This window comes from Phocoena phocoena, chromosome 1 (genome assembly GCF_963924675.1).
Source record: "Phocoena phocoena chromosome 1, mPhoPho1.1, whole genome shotgun sequence".
In the NCBI taxonomy this organism is placed as follows: domain Eukaryota; kingdom Metazoa; phylum Chordata; class Mammalia; order Artiodactyla; family Phocoenidae; genus Phocoena; species Phocoena phocoena.
The window spans coordinates 52788678-52806661 of NC_089219.1; the positions used below are offsets into that span (position 1 = coordinate 52788678).

General features: G+C 36.0%; 1 protein-coding gene across 1 annotated transcript in view; it reads right to left on the minus strand.

The window, feature by feature from the left end:
- The window catches only part of TM2D1 (TM2 domain containing 1), a 52341-nt gene that overhangs the window by 10461 nt on the left and 23896 nt on the right, over positions 1 to 17984 (minus strand). The window contains exon 5 of the mRNA XM_065888402.1: positions 4464 to 4537. Within this exon, the coding sequence (XP_065744474.1) occupies positions 4464 to 4537 (74 nt within the window). The remainder of the gene's footprint in view (positions 1 to 4463; positions 4538 to 17984) is intronic.

A 17984-nucleotide genomic window follows, 5' to 3' on the forward strand; every position in this document is an offset into this window, starting at 1 on the left:
CACTAAATAAAAATCTGCCCACAGGTAAGTGAACTAAGTGAAATCTACTGATACTTAATTGAGATGATGTGACAAAGCAGAGACTACCCAAATTATCATTCCCCTCCATTTTCCAGTTCATTTCCCCAGTAAATCACACCAGGGTTAAATAAATAATACAGAGAACTATTTGAAAGGCTTGATATCTAGTTTTTATATATTGCTGTCCTACGTCTAGTGAACTATCAAGGACTTTGACCAACTTTTCCACTACTGGAAATAGATTTAGGGTGATTACATGTTTAGTACTTTTGATCAATGGCATGTATTTCACGGAGCAAGGGCATAGGATATGTCTTTGACAAAACAAACTGGCTTACACAGAAGTGAACCTATTAACCTGAGCCTTATTTATGCTCTAAACTGAAAAGCCTAGGCTTTTAAAATTTTTAGTAAAATTCAAGAATTTAAACAAGATAAAATCAAGATAACTTCTTTTATTTTCAGCTTGCAGTTCCAAAGGACATATTTCTGATTATAAGTGGGATGTTATTCTCACACCACTTTGGGGAGGGTAAGATTCTAAGTTCCTTTAGGGCAAGGACCCCAACTTATACCTATTTCTACTTTATCATACCAACTTTTATTTTTGTTCATTACCTCTCAAGTGACCCACGAAATTTAGAACTTTAAAGCCCTAAAGAAGAGCAATCATTTTTTTTAAACTATGATTTTCAGCCTCTCATCTTCCCTGTAATTGGCACAAAGCCACACTTTTCACAAGGTATACTGCATTCAGCTTAAATCAGCAAAAATTTTGAGAGCATACTCTATGTTGAGCATACTATTAGTGCTACAGGAGATTAATAAAAATCTTTTTTTCTCAAGAAATTTATGTGTGAAAAATCAAACCTGGTGTGTAAAAGTTAAAAAAAAAATACAAAAGCAGTATATAACCCAGGGCTAAAATGAGTTACATATATTAAATGCCAAACTAATGAGATATTTAATAAATTTATTTATAAATTTATAAAATTAAAAAAATGTCTTGGAGACATTTATAAAATTAAAAAAATGTCTTGGAGACTACATTGCTTTGTGTATTTTGCTGCTTATATAGTTATTAGTTCTTTAAGGAACCTACTCTGCAATTTTTTTTTTTAAATTGGGGTATAGTTGTTTTACAAGATTGTGTCTGCAATGTTAATAGGAATGAAAATAAAAGTAATTTCTTCCACAATGCATAGAATTTTTTAAATTGTCACGAAGAACCCTGACATACTTCCTTCAACAACTTTCTACATTCCAATGCAAATTTCCATTTTCCCTGTACCCATCTTCATGTTTCTGATTTGTGGCTGTCTTGTCTCCACTGAACATAATCAATTTTCTTTCCTTTTTGTTGGTGGAGTACACATCAGTTGTTTTGGTATAATTAAAACTATTCATTGTGTGAGTGAGAAAAGAGATTTAAATGAAATCAAATATTCTCATATTTTTTCTGATAAAAGACCAAATTATCTAATCTATCCTTCATGATATATATAAATATAAGCACAAAACAATGAGTATTTTAAAATCTTCAGACCTGCCTTATGAATAACTATATATACAGCAACTATATATAGTTATATACAATGGTTGCCTATAATTGAAAAACTGTATGCTATCCATGCATCACTGATTTAGATTTTGTTGAATACACAAAAGAATTAATTCTATGTATTGTTTTATACCATTCATTCACACAGTGCCATCCGCATATTTTTTAAGAACAAAAAAACAAACAGAAGAAACTTCAAAAGTTTACTAACAGATAAATTCATGAAAGTGTTTTTAGTAAATATAGCTACATTTAAAGCTTACTTACTTTAGTAATACATGTGTTACACTTTATATTGTTTCAGTTCAAAGATGAAATAACTACAGCTTCCCTGGTGGAGCAGTGGTTAAGAATCCACCTGTCAATGCAGGGGACATGGGTTCAAGCCCTAGTCCAGGAAGATCCCACACGCTGTGGAGCAACTAAGGCCGTGCACCACAACTACTGAGCCTGCACTCTAGAGCCCGTGCTCCGCAACAAGAGAAGCCAAGACAATGAGAAGCCACGCACCGCAATGAAGAGTAGTCCCTGCTCACCACAACTAGAGAAAGCTCGGTGAAGCAACAAAGACCCAATGCAGCCAAAACAAAACAAAACAAAAAGAACAAATAAATAAATTTAGAAAAAAAATTACAGGGGCTTTCCTGGTGGCACAGTGGTTGAGAGTCCGCCTGCTGATGCAGGGAACATGGGTTCGTGCCCCGGTCTGGGAAGATCCCACATGCCATGGAGCGGCTGGTCCCGGGGGCCATGGCCGCTGGGCCTGCGCGTCCGGAGCCTGTGCTCCGCAACAGGAGAGGCCACAACAGTGAGAGGCCCGTGTACCGTAAAAAAAAAAAAAAAAAAAAAAAAATATATATATATATATATAAAAGAAATAACTAGGCCTATTTTTTTTAAAGAGGATTTTCCTGGATTTTTGTTATAAACACTGTGAAGCAAAGTATGTTTTTATAGGTCTTGAGTTCATGCACAATATGTTTCTGGGATCACAGCCCAAAAGAAAAACACTGCAACTCACTGGGGAATAATATTTAATGGCAAAAAGAAAAAAAAACTGGGGATGGAGAGAATGAGTAAGGAAAGAAGAATAAACAAAAAGATGATAGACAGAATGTAAAAGGTTTATGAGAAATTGAAAAATATATTTAGGACAAAAATATTAACATAGTTTATGATATTTATAGTAAAAACTTATTTGGCTGAAAAAAATTCTCTAAAATTAATGTAGTCAACATCACATGTTAAGTATATTAAACAACATGTAGAATAAGGATACATGTCTTATTTGGCTACTTTTGAAAAATGATTTATTTTTCCCCTAATCTGAAAGCAGTCTAAGGTAGCCATCCCTATTAAAATGTCTTATTTAGGGAAATATACTGTAGAAATTCAAACATTCTAATTCTACCTCAATAATTTGTTGATGTAATAGTCTCAATTCTAGATCTTTAAGAACTATTAGTTCTGAAAAGTTTAGGTATACATGTACTAGAAAATAGTGGCTGAATCAAATAAGCTCTGTAATTTGATATAAATAAAGCTACAAAGCACTGACATCACCAAAGAAAGAACGTAGTGTGAAATATTAACTAAATGGTTGGGTTTTAAAGATGTGGAATTCTGTATATCTCAAAGAATCCCAATAATACATTAAATTCCTTGGATCCTCAGAGAAACCCATTTCCAAGCATATGTGCACAAGTACCTTAGCCTCTTCATGCCTGCTTGCCTGTACCACAGTCAGAGAAGGCAGGATATTTGGTTAGGCATATGTTTATGAATAAAGACAGGAAAATTCCAACTTTAAAACCAAATATTTTCCTTGTTTAATTCTGATATCTTATTGGTCCATATGTTGCCTCCTCCTCACAGTATGGTCCCCTCCTCACAGTATGCTACCAAAAATCTAGATTTTGACTTTCTTTTAAAGCATAAGGATAACATCAAGCAGACAGAATTGAGGAGTGGAAATACTGTCTGAGAAAGAAGAGCAAAACTGATGATAATCTAAATACATACTGACACATTTACTGAAGACATTAGGTGCTCCATAAATGCTTACTGAAATGCTGTTTTGTGACATTTGTTGTGATAAATTCATCTCTTTAAGAATCCTCATGAGTTAACCACAACCAGTTCAGTATAATTTAATAGAAAACATCTGGTGGCACTTTTAAACGCGTAAGAAGAGCATTTCACAAACCACTGCAGCAGGAGAAAACGAGGCTAACACAGAGAAGCAGAGATGAAGAGCAGGAGAGTCCTGAACACATCATTTGATTATATGAATTGGGTCTTGCCTGAGACCAGCCCCTCTCCTAGATTTTCCAGAGTGCCCAGAAATTCCTTTTCTCTTTTTGGCTTAAGCTAGCTGCATTTCAGTTTCTACAATTTGCAACCAAGAGAACGCTAGTATAGAGTACCTGTCCAGTGCAAAAAAAATCTTGTTTCTGCCTCCATATATTCATATGTAAATATCAGATTCCCATCAGTATCCTATTATAGTAATTGACAATGTGGCTGTAATAGGAAAAGAAACAATAAGCCTGAAATATAACCTCAATCCCACTTAGAGATTCATAATACAAACTATAAAGATTCTGAGTTCTCCAGTAAAGAAATCTCTATAACTCAGCTGAACTCACATTTACAAATCATATTAGAGCACAGAATCCTTGTTAATGAAGCTCTTATGTCTTTTAGAACTGCTAATTGGCACAGGTTGGGAAATGCAACTTGAAAACATGGCCGTGAACCTTTAGATCTAGCATCTGAAGAAACATTGAAAAAGCATTCCTAACTGCTTTCTAACATACATATCACAGAAAGCAAATTTGAATGGAAAAGCAGTTCATCTTCTAGATTGAAACTAACTTACCTGCATTGAAATAAGAATGAAATCAATTAGGCTCCCAATTCCACAAAATCCTACAGTGCAAAACTTTAACAAACCTAGAAAAGAAGGTAAAGTCATTTACAACCTGGAAAGTCTTATAAATATTAATAAACTTTTCCATTTCCCAATAAACCATTATATATAACACAAATGCTTTACATCGACAATATAAAATTAACACTTTAAAAAAATCAAATCTTGGGCTTCCCTGGTGGCGCAGTGGTTGAGAATCTGCCTGCCAATGCAGGGGACGCGGGTTCGAGCCCTGGTCTGGGAAGATCCCACATGCCGCAGGGCACTAGGCCCATGAGCCACAACTACTGAGCCTGCGCGTCTGGAGCCCGTGCTCTGCAACAAGAGAGGCCGCGATAGTGAGCAGCCCCCGCTTGCCACAACCAGAGAAAGCCCTCACACAGAGACGAAGACACAACACAGCCATAAATAAATAAATAAATAAATAAAGCAAACTGTCAACAAGTAAAAATAAAGAAACACTATTTAAAAAAAATCAAATCTTCACCTAAAAATATGAGAAAAGTTTAAAGGGCCCTCTACATAGAAAAGCCAAAAAAAATTAATTCACTTAAATAAATAATAAGAACTGAAATAAAAACTCAATGTAATCTTACAAAACTTAAGAGAAAAGTTTTGTAATCTTACAAGACTTCTAAGAAAATAAATCTTTAAATCTCATTACACCACAGTTACAGAACATCTTTTAGTCTTAAAATCCTTATTTATTTATTTAGACTTAATACATTATGGATCCAAATTTTAATATGCATTTACAGTAGAAAGTTCAAATAGACAGACTGTCAAGGCACAGAAAAAATAATCAGAAAAAAACACTGATCTTGTAGTTAAACAGCAAAATTCTATCAGTAACCCAATTATCTTGAAGTTATCCTATACTGTACTTTTTCCCTAAGCATCTTATGTTTTTTATTAGCCCAATAGTCAAAATCAACAATTCTGTGAGCTATATACACCTGTCCTTGGTTCCAACCTTAAAGCTAAGGTACTAAAATAGATGATAATAGAGCATAGAATCTAGGACATATACAATGATATAACACAAAAATATAATGATGAAATTAGAAGAGGCAGATTGGGGGTGGGGGTGGGATGAGTAATCTCTCTTCTATATTTAAACTTGAGCTGCTTTCCAGATATCCCATTTGAGATATAAAAATGGTATGAAGCAAGACTCTTCGTGAAAGGGTAGTTCTAAGCATCAACTACAAATATATATCAGCTAAAATTGTAAGACTGGATGAGATCACCTCTTGCACACATTTGGAAATACATAAAAAAGACTGAAATATGTAGGCAAATTAGATGATTTCCACCCACCCCACCACCTCTTATTAGTATTAGATATACAGTAGAACAATGTTTTAAGTACTGCTATAACACATGTTGGAAATGATTTTAAAACTTAAAATATAGATACTATATAAAATTATGCACTTAGTTTTCTTCAAAATACTTATTACCTACCTAATATTTTATATTGTTTACTATCTGTCTCATGGAAGCCCTGTTAGGGGAGGGTCTTTTATGTCTTGTTCAATTCTGTGTCCTTATTACCTACAACATTGCCTGGCACATGGTAGATGCTCAATATTTGTTGAATAGATAAATTTTCTCAGCTTTTCTGTCTCCTAAAGACCCCTAACTTTTTATCCACTATCTTACATAACAACTCCTTTAATTATTTTTTTCATTCATTGCATTTTACTATATTTGCCCAAGGAACTTTATCCACTCACTCAGTACATGTACTATATCCATTCACTCACTTATTTTATTTCTAAAATGTATCCCTCTTCACAGAGCATTTTGGAAATACCACAGTTTCCCTTCCTTCAATTTGTTTACAAAAAGAATATTAAGAATGGTCAAAAAAAGTTTGTCTTTAATGAACTGCTACTCTATGAAAAAAATGTAACCATGTCAGAGCCTTTGCCCTTGTCATCCCATCTTCCAGTGATGTTCTTCCTGTAGCTCTTCTTCAGAGAAGTCTTTGTAACCCAGCGTGCTGCTCCCCGTAGCAGCCCCAGCACTGTTATCACATCTGCCCTATTTATTTCCGTCATGGTGCCGATCAGAAATCATTCATTGGTTTGTTCATTCATTCTCTTTCTTCCTATGCCATGTAAACTCTTAAAGGCAGGGTTCTTATTTGTCTTATTTAAGTCAATTCCTGGAACAGTACGTGACAGAAAGTAAGAGTTTAATAAATATCTGCTGTAAGACTATCAAAAAATTAGAAACAATCTAAGTATCTAACAGGGAGAAATTGTCTCAAGAAATTAAGATAGACCTATCAATAGGAGAAAATACTATGAAGTCATTTTAAAACAATGATATAGAAGTATATTTATTGGCAAAGTAATGATAACACACAAAACAGAGAAAGATGTGAGTCAATTAAAGTCTAGATATTCAGTTGCTAAACCCCTTCTGTAAGGATGTTTCAGAAGATTGAACACGAAAGGTTCTTGTTCAGATAAAATATTAGATAAATTAGATAAATATTAGATAAAATGTTAGATACATGTATTTGGAACTTTGGTAAATTTTACCTACTCCTGCAGTAACGCTTTTCAGAAACTATAGAACAGATCCAAGATGATATTTAAGCATTTAAGGAATCTGCAAACTAATCAATGATGGAAAGCAGGTGAGTGCTTGCTTGGGAAAAAGCAGGACAAGGAGGGCCAAGAGGCAGGGATTACAAATAGGCATGAGGACACTTTGGGGAGTGACAGGTATGGTCATTATCTTGATCATGGTGGTTGTTTCACAGGTGTATACATGTCTAACTTATAAAACTGTACATTTTAAATATGTGCACTTTAAGAGATAATGAGTCAAAGTAAAAACTTAGAATAGTACATGGTACATGGCAAACATATGATAAATGTTAGCCCAGCCGTTACTTGTGCTACCACTATTTCTATCATATTACAATTATTATTATAATTGAGAAATTTATACAGCATAAACCCACATCATTTACAGTAGCATCATCTAACCTAGCCTCACCTCTCGCAAATTCCTTCTGTCTGTGTTACATTCAAACTACCCGAAGTTCTCTTCCAATGGGCTGTGCTCTCATACCTGCATTTATAGGTGCTATGCTGTCTTCTGCCTTGCCTCCTCTGCTGACCCCCACTATTCCCAATCATCTAGCTAACTCTTTTTGGGCCTCTCACTGCTGCGGCCTCTCCTGTTGCGGAGCACAGGCTCCGGACGCGCAGGCTCAGTGGCCATGGCTCACGGGCCCAGCCGCTCCGCAGTATGTGGGATCTTCCCGGACCGGGGCACGAACCCGTGTTCCCTGCATCGGCAGGCGGACTCTCAACCACTGCGCCACCAGGGAAGCCCCCTAGCTAACTCTTAATAGTCTTTCTTAAAACTTCTGGAAAGTTTTCTCTAATGCTCCCAGGATGAATTTAATGCCATCCCTAGATGCTCCCTAGCACCCTGCCCTTAACTTTCAGCAGAGCACATATCCCATGGTATGATTTATTACATATTTATTTGTCTGACTTCCCCTATATCCTTCCTTCCACAAGCAACTTGAAGTCAGGGCTGTGTCATTTCTGTGCCTAGTCAATACGGCTACTGAAGGAATAAAATATATCAATAGTAAATTATCTTATTTGTAAACAAACACTGAGCAACTTGAAAAACACAAAGTAGCATACATTCTAAACAGCATTTATTAAAACTGAAAACGAGCAGAACCCTGTGGGGCCCCTGGGCACAGAAGTCTTTCTGTCCCCCGTTTTCTTGTTTGTAGGGAAGAGGATCCAGTCTCCATGACCTTCTCTGAGTTCCAAAGGGCAGACTCAAACAGTTGCTAATCAAGGGAGGAGCAGCCAAGAAACTACCTGAGGTCAGGAACCAGAGAAGCTCATCAAGATTATCTGAGACCAGATTAGAGAAGTGCAGGCCCTGTACGCACCCTAATCTTGTCAGCAACCCCACCCTCGAACTACTGCTATAAAACACCTCATCAAATCCTACTGGGTTGGGACACATAGTTTTCGACTGCAGGAGCCCGCTGTGTTCCCCTTTGGCTGGCAAAGCAATAAAGCTATTCTTTTCTACTTCACCCAAAACTCTGTCTCCGAGATTCAATTTGGCACCGGTGCACAGAGGCCAAGCTTTCGGCAAAAAACAATGCAAACCGTTACTCTTACAGATTTCATTATTTTGAGCACCAATACCAGTTTTTAAAAGATGGGGAGGTATTAGTGAACTACCAAAAGTAGACTGACTTTTTTGTCCAAGTAAAAATTTGTTAGGTCTCTTTGTACAGACCCTATTTACTTATCTTATTGTGGAAAGAAATATTATATTTAGATTTTAGAGATTGTTTTCAAATTCCAATTAACAATGTTTCCAATCAAGAAGGATCCATTTTTATCTTGAACCATTACTATTGTAGATTATTTTTCCAAAAAGATTCTGCTGCCAGATGACATTAATAAACCTCATGTTCTTAGTGTACTTTATTTATACTTCAGTAACTTAAACTTTACATTTAAAAGTACACAAATTCAGGGCTTCCCTGGTGGCGCAGTGGTTGAGAGTCCGCCTGCCTATGCAGGGGACACGGGTTCGTGCCCCTGTCCAGGAAGATCCCACATGCCGCGGAGCGGCTGGGCCCATGAGCCATGGCCGCTGAGCCTGCGCGTCCAGAGCCTGTGCTCCACAACGGGAGAGGCCACAACAGTGGGAGGCCCGCGTACCGAAAAAAAGAAAAAGAAAAAAAACAGTACACAAATTCAATAAAAGAATTTATTTGGGTATAAAATAAAAAGAACAGAGATTCATTTTTGGTATTCTAAAAAATTTTGGTATTTTTTCTTTTATTGCAGGTTGAATCTTGCAAATACTTTTGTTTCTGTATAACTATTTTAGAGAATGCAGATGATTATTTCATACTGAAGTTGCTGTTTGCCAAATCCCAAGCATTCTATAACGATTTGGTAATTAGTTATCACTATTCATTTTGTATCTATACCTATAAAGAAAAGCTTTCAAATCTTAGAAGAGTTTAACCTACAAATCCCTTTACCTTTATTTGTCCTACAATCTGTGGATATAATATGCCAGTACAAACTAGTAACTCCAAACTCAAGAAGAAAACAAGAATAATATAACCAAAGATTTATAAGTTTGGGGCTTAAAAACATGCAACATTTTGTTATTCTCGTAATAAGAAAACATTTACACTTAAAAGTAATACTACTATGAAAAGAGTATCTCTCCCCCATTAACTGCTCAAAAAGAGCTATTATCTTTGAGAATCCATAATCTTTTAATGCTACAATGGACAAAACATAATATACCAGTTACTGCATATTAAAAAAATCACAGGGCTTCCCTGGTGGCGCAGTGGTTGAGAGTCCGCCTGCCGATGCAGGGGACACGGGTTTGTGCCCCGGTCCGGGAAGATCCCACATGCCGCGGAGCAGCTAGGCCCACGAGCCATGGCTGCTGAGCCTGCATGTCCGGAGCCTGTGCTCCGCAACAGGAGAGGCCACAACAGTGAGAGGCCCACGTACCGCAAAAAAAAAAAAAAAAAACACAGATGTTAACATGGTTAAAAACACAAAGATGGAATATTAGAAAAATAAGGCTTCATGGTGAAAAAAGGCTTCCAGCTAAAGCAGCACTGGAATAATAAGTCAATTAAAGGAAATAAAGCTATACATAAAGTAATAGTTCTGGGCTAAAAAGAAATTTGAAATACCTAGAAAGAAAATTTTTCTTAAAGGAATGTTTGGATCTTATCAAATTTAAATTAATCTCACCCTCAACATATTTCCCTTACTTAATCCTAAAGTAAAATTTATATAACGAAGTATCACATTCAACACTAAATTACTTAAAAAGAAACCTACTGTATAGCATAGGGAACTAAATTCAATATCTTGTAATAACCTATAATGGAAAAGAAACTTTAAAAGAAAAAAATACATATATATTTATACATATACATATATATATGACTGAATCACGTTGCTGTACATCTGAAACATTGTAAATCAACTATACTTCAGTTAAAAAAAAAGAAAAAAAAAGAAATTACTTAAGAGCAAGCTTCATCATATCTGCATTATTTATTTGGTTCTTATAAAATTCCAGTGATCATAAATGGTATCGAAAAGGATTTTAAAAAGCTATCTATAAAGGAGCGGTGTCAAGATGGCATACTAGGAGGACGTGGAATTTGCGCCTCCTCACAACTAGAGCACCTACCAGGCACCGGTGGGGGACCACGGAAACCTAAGGGGACTGGAGGAACCCCAGTGACCGGACTGGGGTCTGTTTTACCTTGTTGATTCACTGTTGTTGATTCTTTTATATTTTTATTTTTCATAATAAATCTTTTATTTTTCTAATTTTATTTTATCCTTTATACTTTGTTATTGTTCTCTCTTTTTGGCTTATTTCCCCACCCCACCCTTTTTTTCTTTCTTTTTCTGTTGTGCTTTTAATTTGTTGTTTCAATTATAGTTTTATTTTTGCTAATATATATTTTATCTTTCTAATTTTATTTTGTTTTTTATTCTTTGATATTATACTGCTCCTTTTTTTCTTTCTTTTTCATTTATTTATTTTTTTAACCATGCCACAAAGCTTGCGGGATCTTGGTTCCCAGGCTGGAGGTCAGGCCTGAGCTCCTGTGGTGGGAGCTCTGAGTCCAAATTGCTGGAATAACAGAGAATCTCAGACATCAGAGAATATCAATCGGAGTGAGGCCTACCAGAGGTCCTCATCTCAGCAACAAGACCTCGCTCTATCCAACTGTCAGCAAGTTCCAGTGCTGTACGTCTCAGGCCATGCAACCGTAAGACAGGAATACAGCACCACCCATTAAAAAAAGTATGAAATGACAACAAACATGTCACAGACGAAGGAGCAAGGCAAAAACCTACAAGACCAACTAAATGAAGACAAAATACGCAACTTACCTGAAAAAGAATTCAGAGTAATGACAGTAAAGATGGGCCAAAATCTTGGAAAAAGAATGGAGAAAATAAAAGAAACATTTGACAAGGATCTAGAAGAGCTAAAGAGCAAACAAACAATGATGAACAACACAATTACTGAAATTGAAAATGCTCTAGAAGGAATCAATAACAGAATAACTGAGGCAGAAGAATGGATAAGTGAGCTGGGAGATAAAATAATGGAAATAACTGCCAGGGAGCAGTATAAAGAAAAAAGAATGAAAGGAATTGAGGACAGTCTCAGAGACCTCTGGGACAACATTAAATGCAACAACATTCGACTTATATGGGTCCCAGAAGAAGAAGAGAAAAAGAAAGGGTACAAGAAAATATTTGAAGAGATTATAGTCAAAAACTTCCCTAACATGGGAAAGGAAATAGCCACCCAAGTCCAGGAAGCGCAGTGAATCCCATACAGGATAAATCCAAGGAGAAACATGCCGAGACACATAGTAATCAAATTGGCAAAAATTAAAGACAAAGAAAAATTATTGAAAGCAGCAAGGGAAAAATGACAAATAACATACAATGGAGCTCCCATACAGTTAAGAGCTGATTTCTCAGCAGAAACTCTACAAGCCAGAAGGGAGTGGCATGATATACTTAAAGTGATGAAAGGTAAGAACCTACAACCAAGATTACTCTACCCCACAAGGATCTCATTCAGATTTGATGCAGAAATCAAAGGCTTTACAGACAAGCAAAAGCTAAGAGAATTCAGCACCACCAAACCAGCTCTACAACAAATGCTAAAGGAACTTCTCTAAGTGGGAAACACAAGAGAAAAAAAGGACCTACCAAAAAAACCCCAAAACAATTAAGAAAATAGTCATAGGAACATACATATCGATAATTACCTTCAACGTGAATGGATTAAATGCTCCAACCAAAAGACATAGGCTTGCTGAAGGGATACAAAAACAAGATCCATATATATGCTGTCTACAAGAGACCCAATTCAGACCTAGAGACACATACAGACTGAAAGTGAGGGGATGGAAAAAGATACTCCATGCAAATAGAAATCAAAGAAAGCTGGAGTAGCAAGTCTCATATCACACAAAATAGACTTCAAAATAAAGACTATTACAATAGACAAAGAAGGACACTACATAATGATCAAGGGGTCAATCCAAGAAGATATAACAATTGTAAATATTTACGCACCCAACACAGGAGCACCTCAATACATAAGGCAAATGCTAACAGCCATAAAAGGGGAAATCGACACTAACAATCATAGTAGGGGACTTTAACACCCTATTTTCACCAAAGGACAGATCATCCAAACTGAAAATAAATAAGGAAACACAAGCTTTAAATGACACATTAAACAGATGGACTTAATTGATATTTATAGGACATTCCATCCAAAAACAACAGAATACACTTTCTTCTCAAGTGCTCATGGAATATTCTCCAGGATAGACCATATCTTGGGGCACAAATCAAGCCTCAGTAAATTTAAGATAATTGAAATGGTATCAAGTATCTTTTCTGACCACAGTGCTATGAGACTAGATATCAATTACAGGAAAAAAACTATAAGAAATACAAACAAATGGAGGCTAAACAACATGCTACTAAATAACCAAGAGATCACTGAAGAAATCAAAGAGGAAATCAAAAAAATACCTAGAAACAAATGACAATGAAAACACAATGACCCAAAACCTATGGGATGCGGCAAAAGCAGTTCTAAGAGGGAAGTTTATAGCAATACAATCCTACCTCAAGAAAGAAGAAACATCTCAAATAAACAACATAACCTTACACCTAAAGCAATTAGAGAAAGAAGAACAAAAAACCCCCAAAGTTAGAAGGAAAGAAATCATAAAGATCAGATCAGAAATAAATGAAAAAGAAATGAAGGAAACGATAGCAAAGATCAGTAAAACTAAAAGCTAGCTCTTTGAGAAGATAAACAAAATTGATAAACCATTAGCCAGACTCATCAAGAAAAAAGGGAGAAGACAAATCAATGGAAGTAGAAATGAAAATGGAGAAGTAACAACTGACACTGCAGAAACACAAAGGACCATGAGAGATTACTACAAGCAACTATATGCCGATAAAATGGACAATCTGGAAGAAATGGACAAATTCTTAGAAAAGCACAACCTTCTGAGACTGAACCAGGAAGAAACAGAAAATAAAAACAAACCAGTCACAAGCACTGAAATTGAAACTGTGATTAAAAAGCTTCCAACAAATAAAAGCCCAGGACCAGATAGCTTCACAGGTGAATTCTATCAAACATTTAGAGAAGAGCTAACACCTATCCTTCTCAAACTCTTCCAAAATATAGCAGAGGGAGGAACACTCCCAAACACATTCTACAAGGCCACCATCACACTAATACCAAAACCAGACAAAGATGTCACAAAAAAAAGAAAACTACAGGCCACTATCTCTGATGAACATAGATGCAAAAATCCTCAACAAAATACTAGCAAACAGAATCCAACAGCACATTAAAAGGATCCTATACCACGATCAAGGGGGGTTTATCTCAGGAATGCAAGGATTCTTCAATATACGCAAGTCAATCAATGTGATAAACCATATTAACAAATTAGAGGATAAAAACCATATGATAATCTCAATAGATGTAGAAAATGCTTTTGACAAAATTCAAAACTCATTTATGATAAAAACTCTCCAGAAAGAAGGCATAAAGGGAACCCACCTCAACATTAACAAAGGCCATATATGACAAACCCACAGCCAACATCAATCTCAATGGTGAAAAACTGAAAGCATTTCCTCTAAGATCAGGAACAAGACAACGTTGCCCACTCTCACCGCTATTATTTAACATAATTTTGGAAGTTTCAGCCACAGCAATCAGAGAAGAAAAAGAAATAAAAGGAATCCAAATCGGAAAAGAAGTAAAACTGTCACCTTTGCATATGACATGATACTATACATAGAGAATTCTAAAGATGCTACCAGAAAACTACTAGAGCTAATCAATGAATTTGGTAAAGTAGCAGGATACAAAATTAATACACAGAAATCTGTTGCATTCCTATACACTAATGATGAAAAATCTGAAAGAGAAATTAAGGAAACACTCCCGTTTACCTGTGCAACAAAAAGAATAAAATACCTGGGAATAAACCTACCTAAGGAGACAAAAGACCTGTATGCAGAAAACTATAAGACATTGATGAAAGAGATTAAAGATGATACAAACAGATGGCGAGATATACCATGTTCTTGGACTGGAAGAATCAACATTGTGAAAATGACTATACTACTCAAAGCAGTCTACACATTCAATGCACTCCCCATCAAACTACCACTGGCATTTTTCACAGAACTAGAATAAAAAATTTCAAAACTTGTATGGAAACACAAAAGACTCCGAATAGCCAAAGAAATCTTGAGAAAGAAAAATGGAGCTGGAGGAATCAGGCTTCCTGACTTCAGACTATACTACAAAGCTATGGTAATCAAGACAGTATGGTACTGGCACAAAAACAGAAATAGAAATCAATGGAACAGGACAGAAACCCAGAGATAATCCCACGCACATATGGTCACCTTATCTTTGATAAAGGAGGCAAGAATATACAATGGAGAAAAGACAGCCACTTCAATAAGTAGTACTGGAAAAACTGGACAGCTACATGTAAAAGAATGAAACTAGAACACTTCCTTACACCATACACAAAAATAAACTCAAAATGGATTAAAGGCCTAAATGTAAGACCAGACACTATAAAACTCTTAGAGGAAAACATAGGAAGAACACTCTATGACATAAATCACAGCAAGACCTTTTTTTTTTTTTTGCGGTACACGGGCCTCTCACTCTTGTGGCCTCTCCCGTTGCAGAGCACAGGCTCCGGACGCGCAGGCTCAGCAGCCATGGCTCACGGGCCCAACCGCTCTGCGGCATGTGGGATCTTTCCAGACCAGGTCACGAACCCATGTCCCCTGTATCGGCAGGCGGACTCTCAACCACTGCGCCACCAGGGAAGCCCACATCAAGATCTTTTTTGACCCACACCCTAGAGAAATGGAAATAAAACCAAAAATAAACAAATGGGCCTAATGAAACTTAAAAGCTTTTGCCCAGCAAAGGAAACCACAAACAAGACGAAAAGACAACCCTCAGAATTGGAGAAAATATTTGCAAACAATGTAACTGACAAAGGATTAATCTCCAAAATATATAAGTAGCTCATGCAGCTGAATATGGAAAAACCAAAAACCCAATCCAAAAATGGGCAGAAGACCTAAACAGACATTTCTCCAAAGAAGATATACAGATTGCCAACAAACACATGAAAAGATGCTCGACATCACTAATCATTAGAGAAATGCAAATCAAAACTACAGTGAGGTATCACCTCACACTGGTCAGAGTGGCCATCACCAAAAAATCTACAAACAATAAATGCTGGAGAGGTTGTGGAGAAAAAGGAATCCTCTTGCGCTGTTGGTGGGAATGTAAATTGATACAGCCACTACGAAGAACAGTATGGAAGTTCCTTAAAAAACTAAAAATAGAACTACCATTGACCCAGCAATCCCACTACTGGGCAGATGCCCTGAGAAAACCACAATTCAAAAAGAGACATGTGCCACGATGTTCACTGTAGCACTATTTACAATAGCCAGGACATGGGAGCAACCTAAGTGTTCATCAACAGATGAATGGATAAAGAAGATGTAGCACATATATACAATGGAAAATTACTCAAGTATAAAAAGAAAAGAAATTGAGTTATTTGTAGTGAGGTGGATGGACCTAGAGTCTGTCATACAGAGTGAGTTAAGTCAGAAAGAGAAAAACAAATACCGTATGCTAACACATATATATGGAATCTAAAAAAAAAAAAAAGGTTCTGAAGAACCTAGCGTCAGGACAAGAATAAAGATGCAGACATAGAGAATGGACTTGAGGACACGGGGAAGGGGAAGGGTAAGCTGGGACAAAGTGAGAGAGTAGCACTGACATATATACACTACGAAATGTAAAACAGATAGCTAGTGGGAAGCAGCTGCATAGCACACGGAGATCATCTCAGTGCTTTGTGACCACCTAAAGGGGTGGGATAGGGAGGGTGGAAGGGAGACACAAGAGGGAGGGGATATAGGGATATACGTATGCACATAGCTGATTCACTTTGTAATACAGCAGAAAGTAACACACCATTGTAAAGCAATTATACTCCAACAAAGATGTTTAAAAAAAAGCTATCTATAAATATACTATCACTGCTTTTCATTACCATGAAGAAAGATTAAATAAGATTATAAGAAAAATAGTTTTAGACTCTACCTGTAACTATTTTCATACCAGTCAACATTGCATTCTCCATTTAAGAATTTTTTTAAAATGGCAGTAATCATTTTAATTGAATACCAAAATTCTTTAACCTTGGATTCTTAGTAAAAATTAAAACTTAATTAAAAACATTTAAATGTTTTAAGTTTACAAACACGGTAATTTTACATATTAGATTAGATTAAATTGATAAAACATCAAAATCCTTCACCTTTATATAGCTTAAATGTAAGTAAGATAGGGATAAAAATATTTGAATGCTTGAAGAGATATAAGAACTTTCAGTTAAAAATAATGTATTTGACATGCCCTCTTAACTCCTCTCACTCCAGGACCCCATTAAAGGATAGTAAAGGGATTTTAAAGCCATAAACCCAGCAGAATAAAGAGAATGGAAGAAAATTCAGAAGCAGATGAATGAGAAGTGACAGACTTAACAATCTTGAGAAAGTTGTATCTTAAGCCAACAGTCAAAAAACTTGTTGAATTAATGAACATCCAAAGGTTGTTGTAATAATAAAGTTACTTAAAGATTTTTACACTAAGAAATAAAGTCAAATGTAAAAATTACATTTGCAAGTTTATAGAATCTCAGCCTCAAACTGAAAGGTTCTCTTTGACTGAAATTAATTAATAGATTGGAGTAGCAGTGGTTGGAGAAAGGGAGCTCGTGGCAGGGAACTAAAATTCACGAACCAGAGTCACTATACAGAGCTTTATATGGAGCTTTATAACCTAGAGTTTTATTTTGTAGGAAAAGAAAATCATAATATACAAACCAACATGTTATTATGTGCTGCAATAAGTCAAAAAAATTAACTTAGACCATATGACATGACAGCTCATTTGACACACATCACAGGAAGCTAAAAAGTCACTCATTAAGCCAAATATTTTAAATATATTTACTATTCAAAATCATCATAGAATAAACTGTTCAAAGAAATAGTATTTCTCCTTCCCTCAGGCCAGACTGCATCCATCTCTTTTTAGCTTCCTCTGCCGCCAGTCTTTCTCCGTTCTAAGCCATTTCCCACAATTTCTCCAGTATCATCTTCCTGAAATATAAACCTGACCATGACACTCCTCTGATTAAAAACTTTTATGCCTTCTGATGTTTAAAGGGTAAAGTCCAAACTCCAGAACAAGACACTCAAAGCCTTT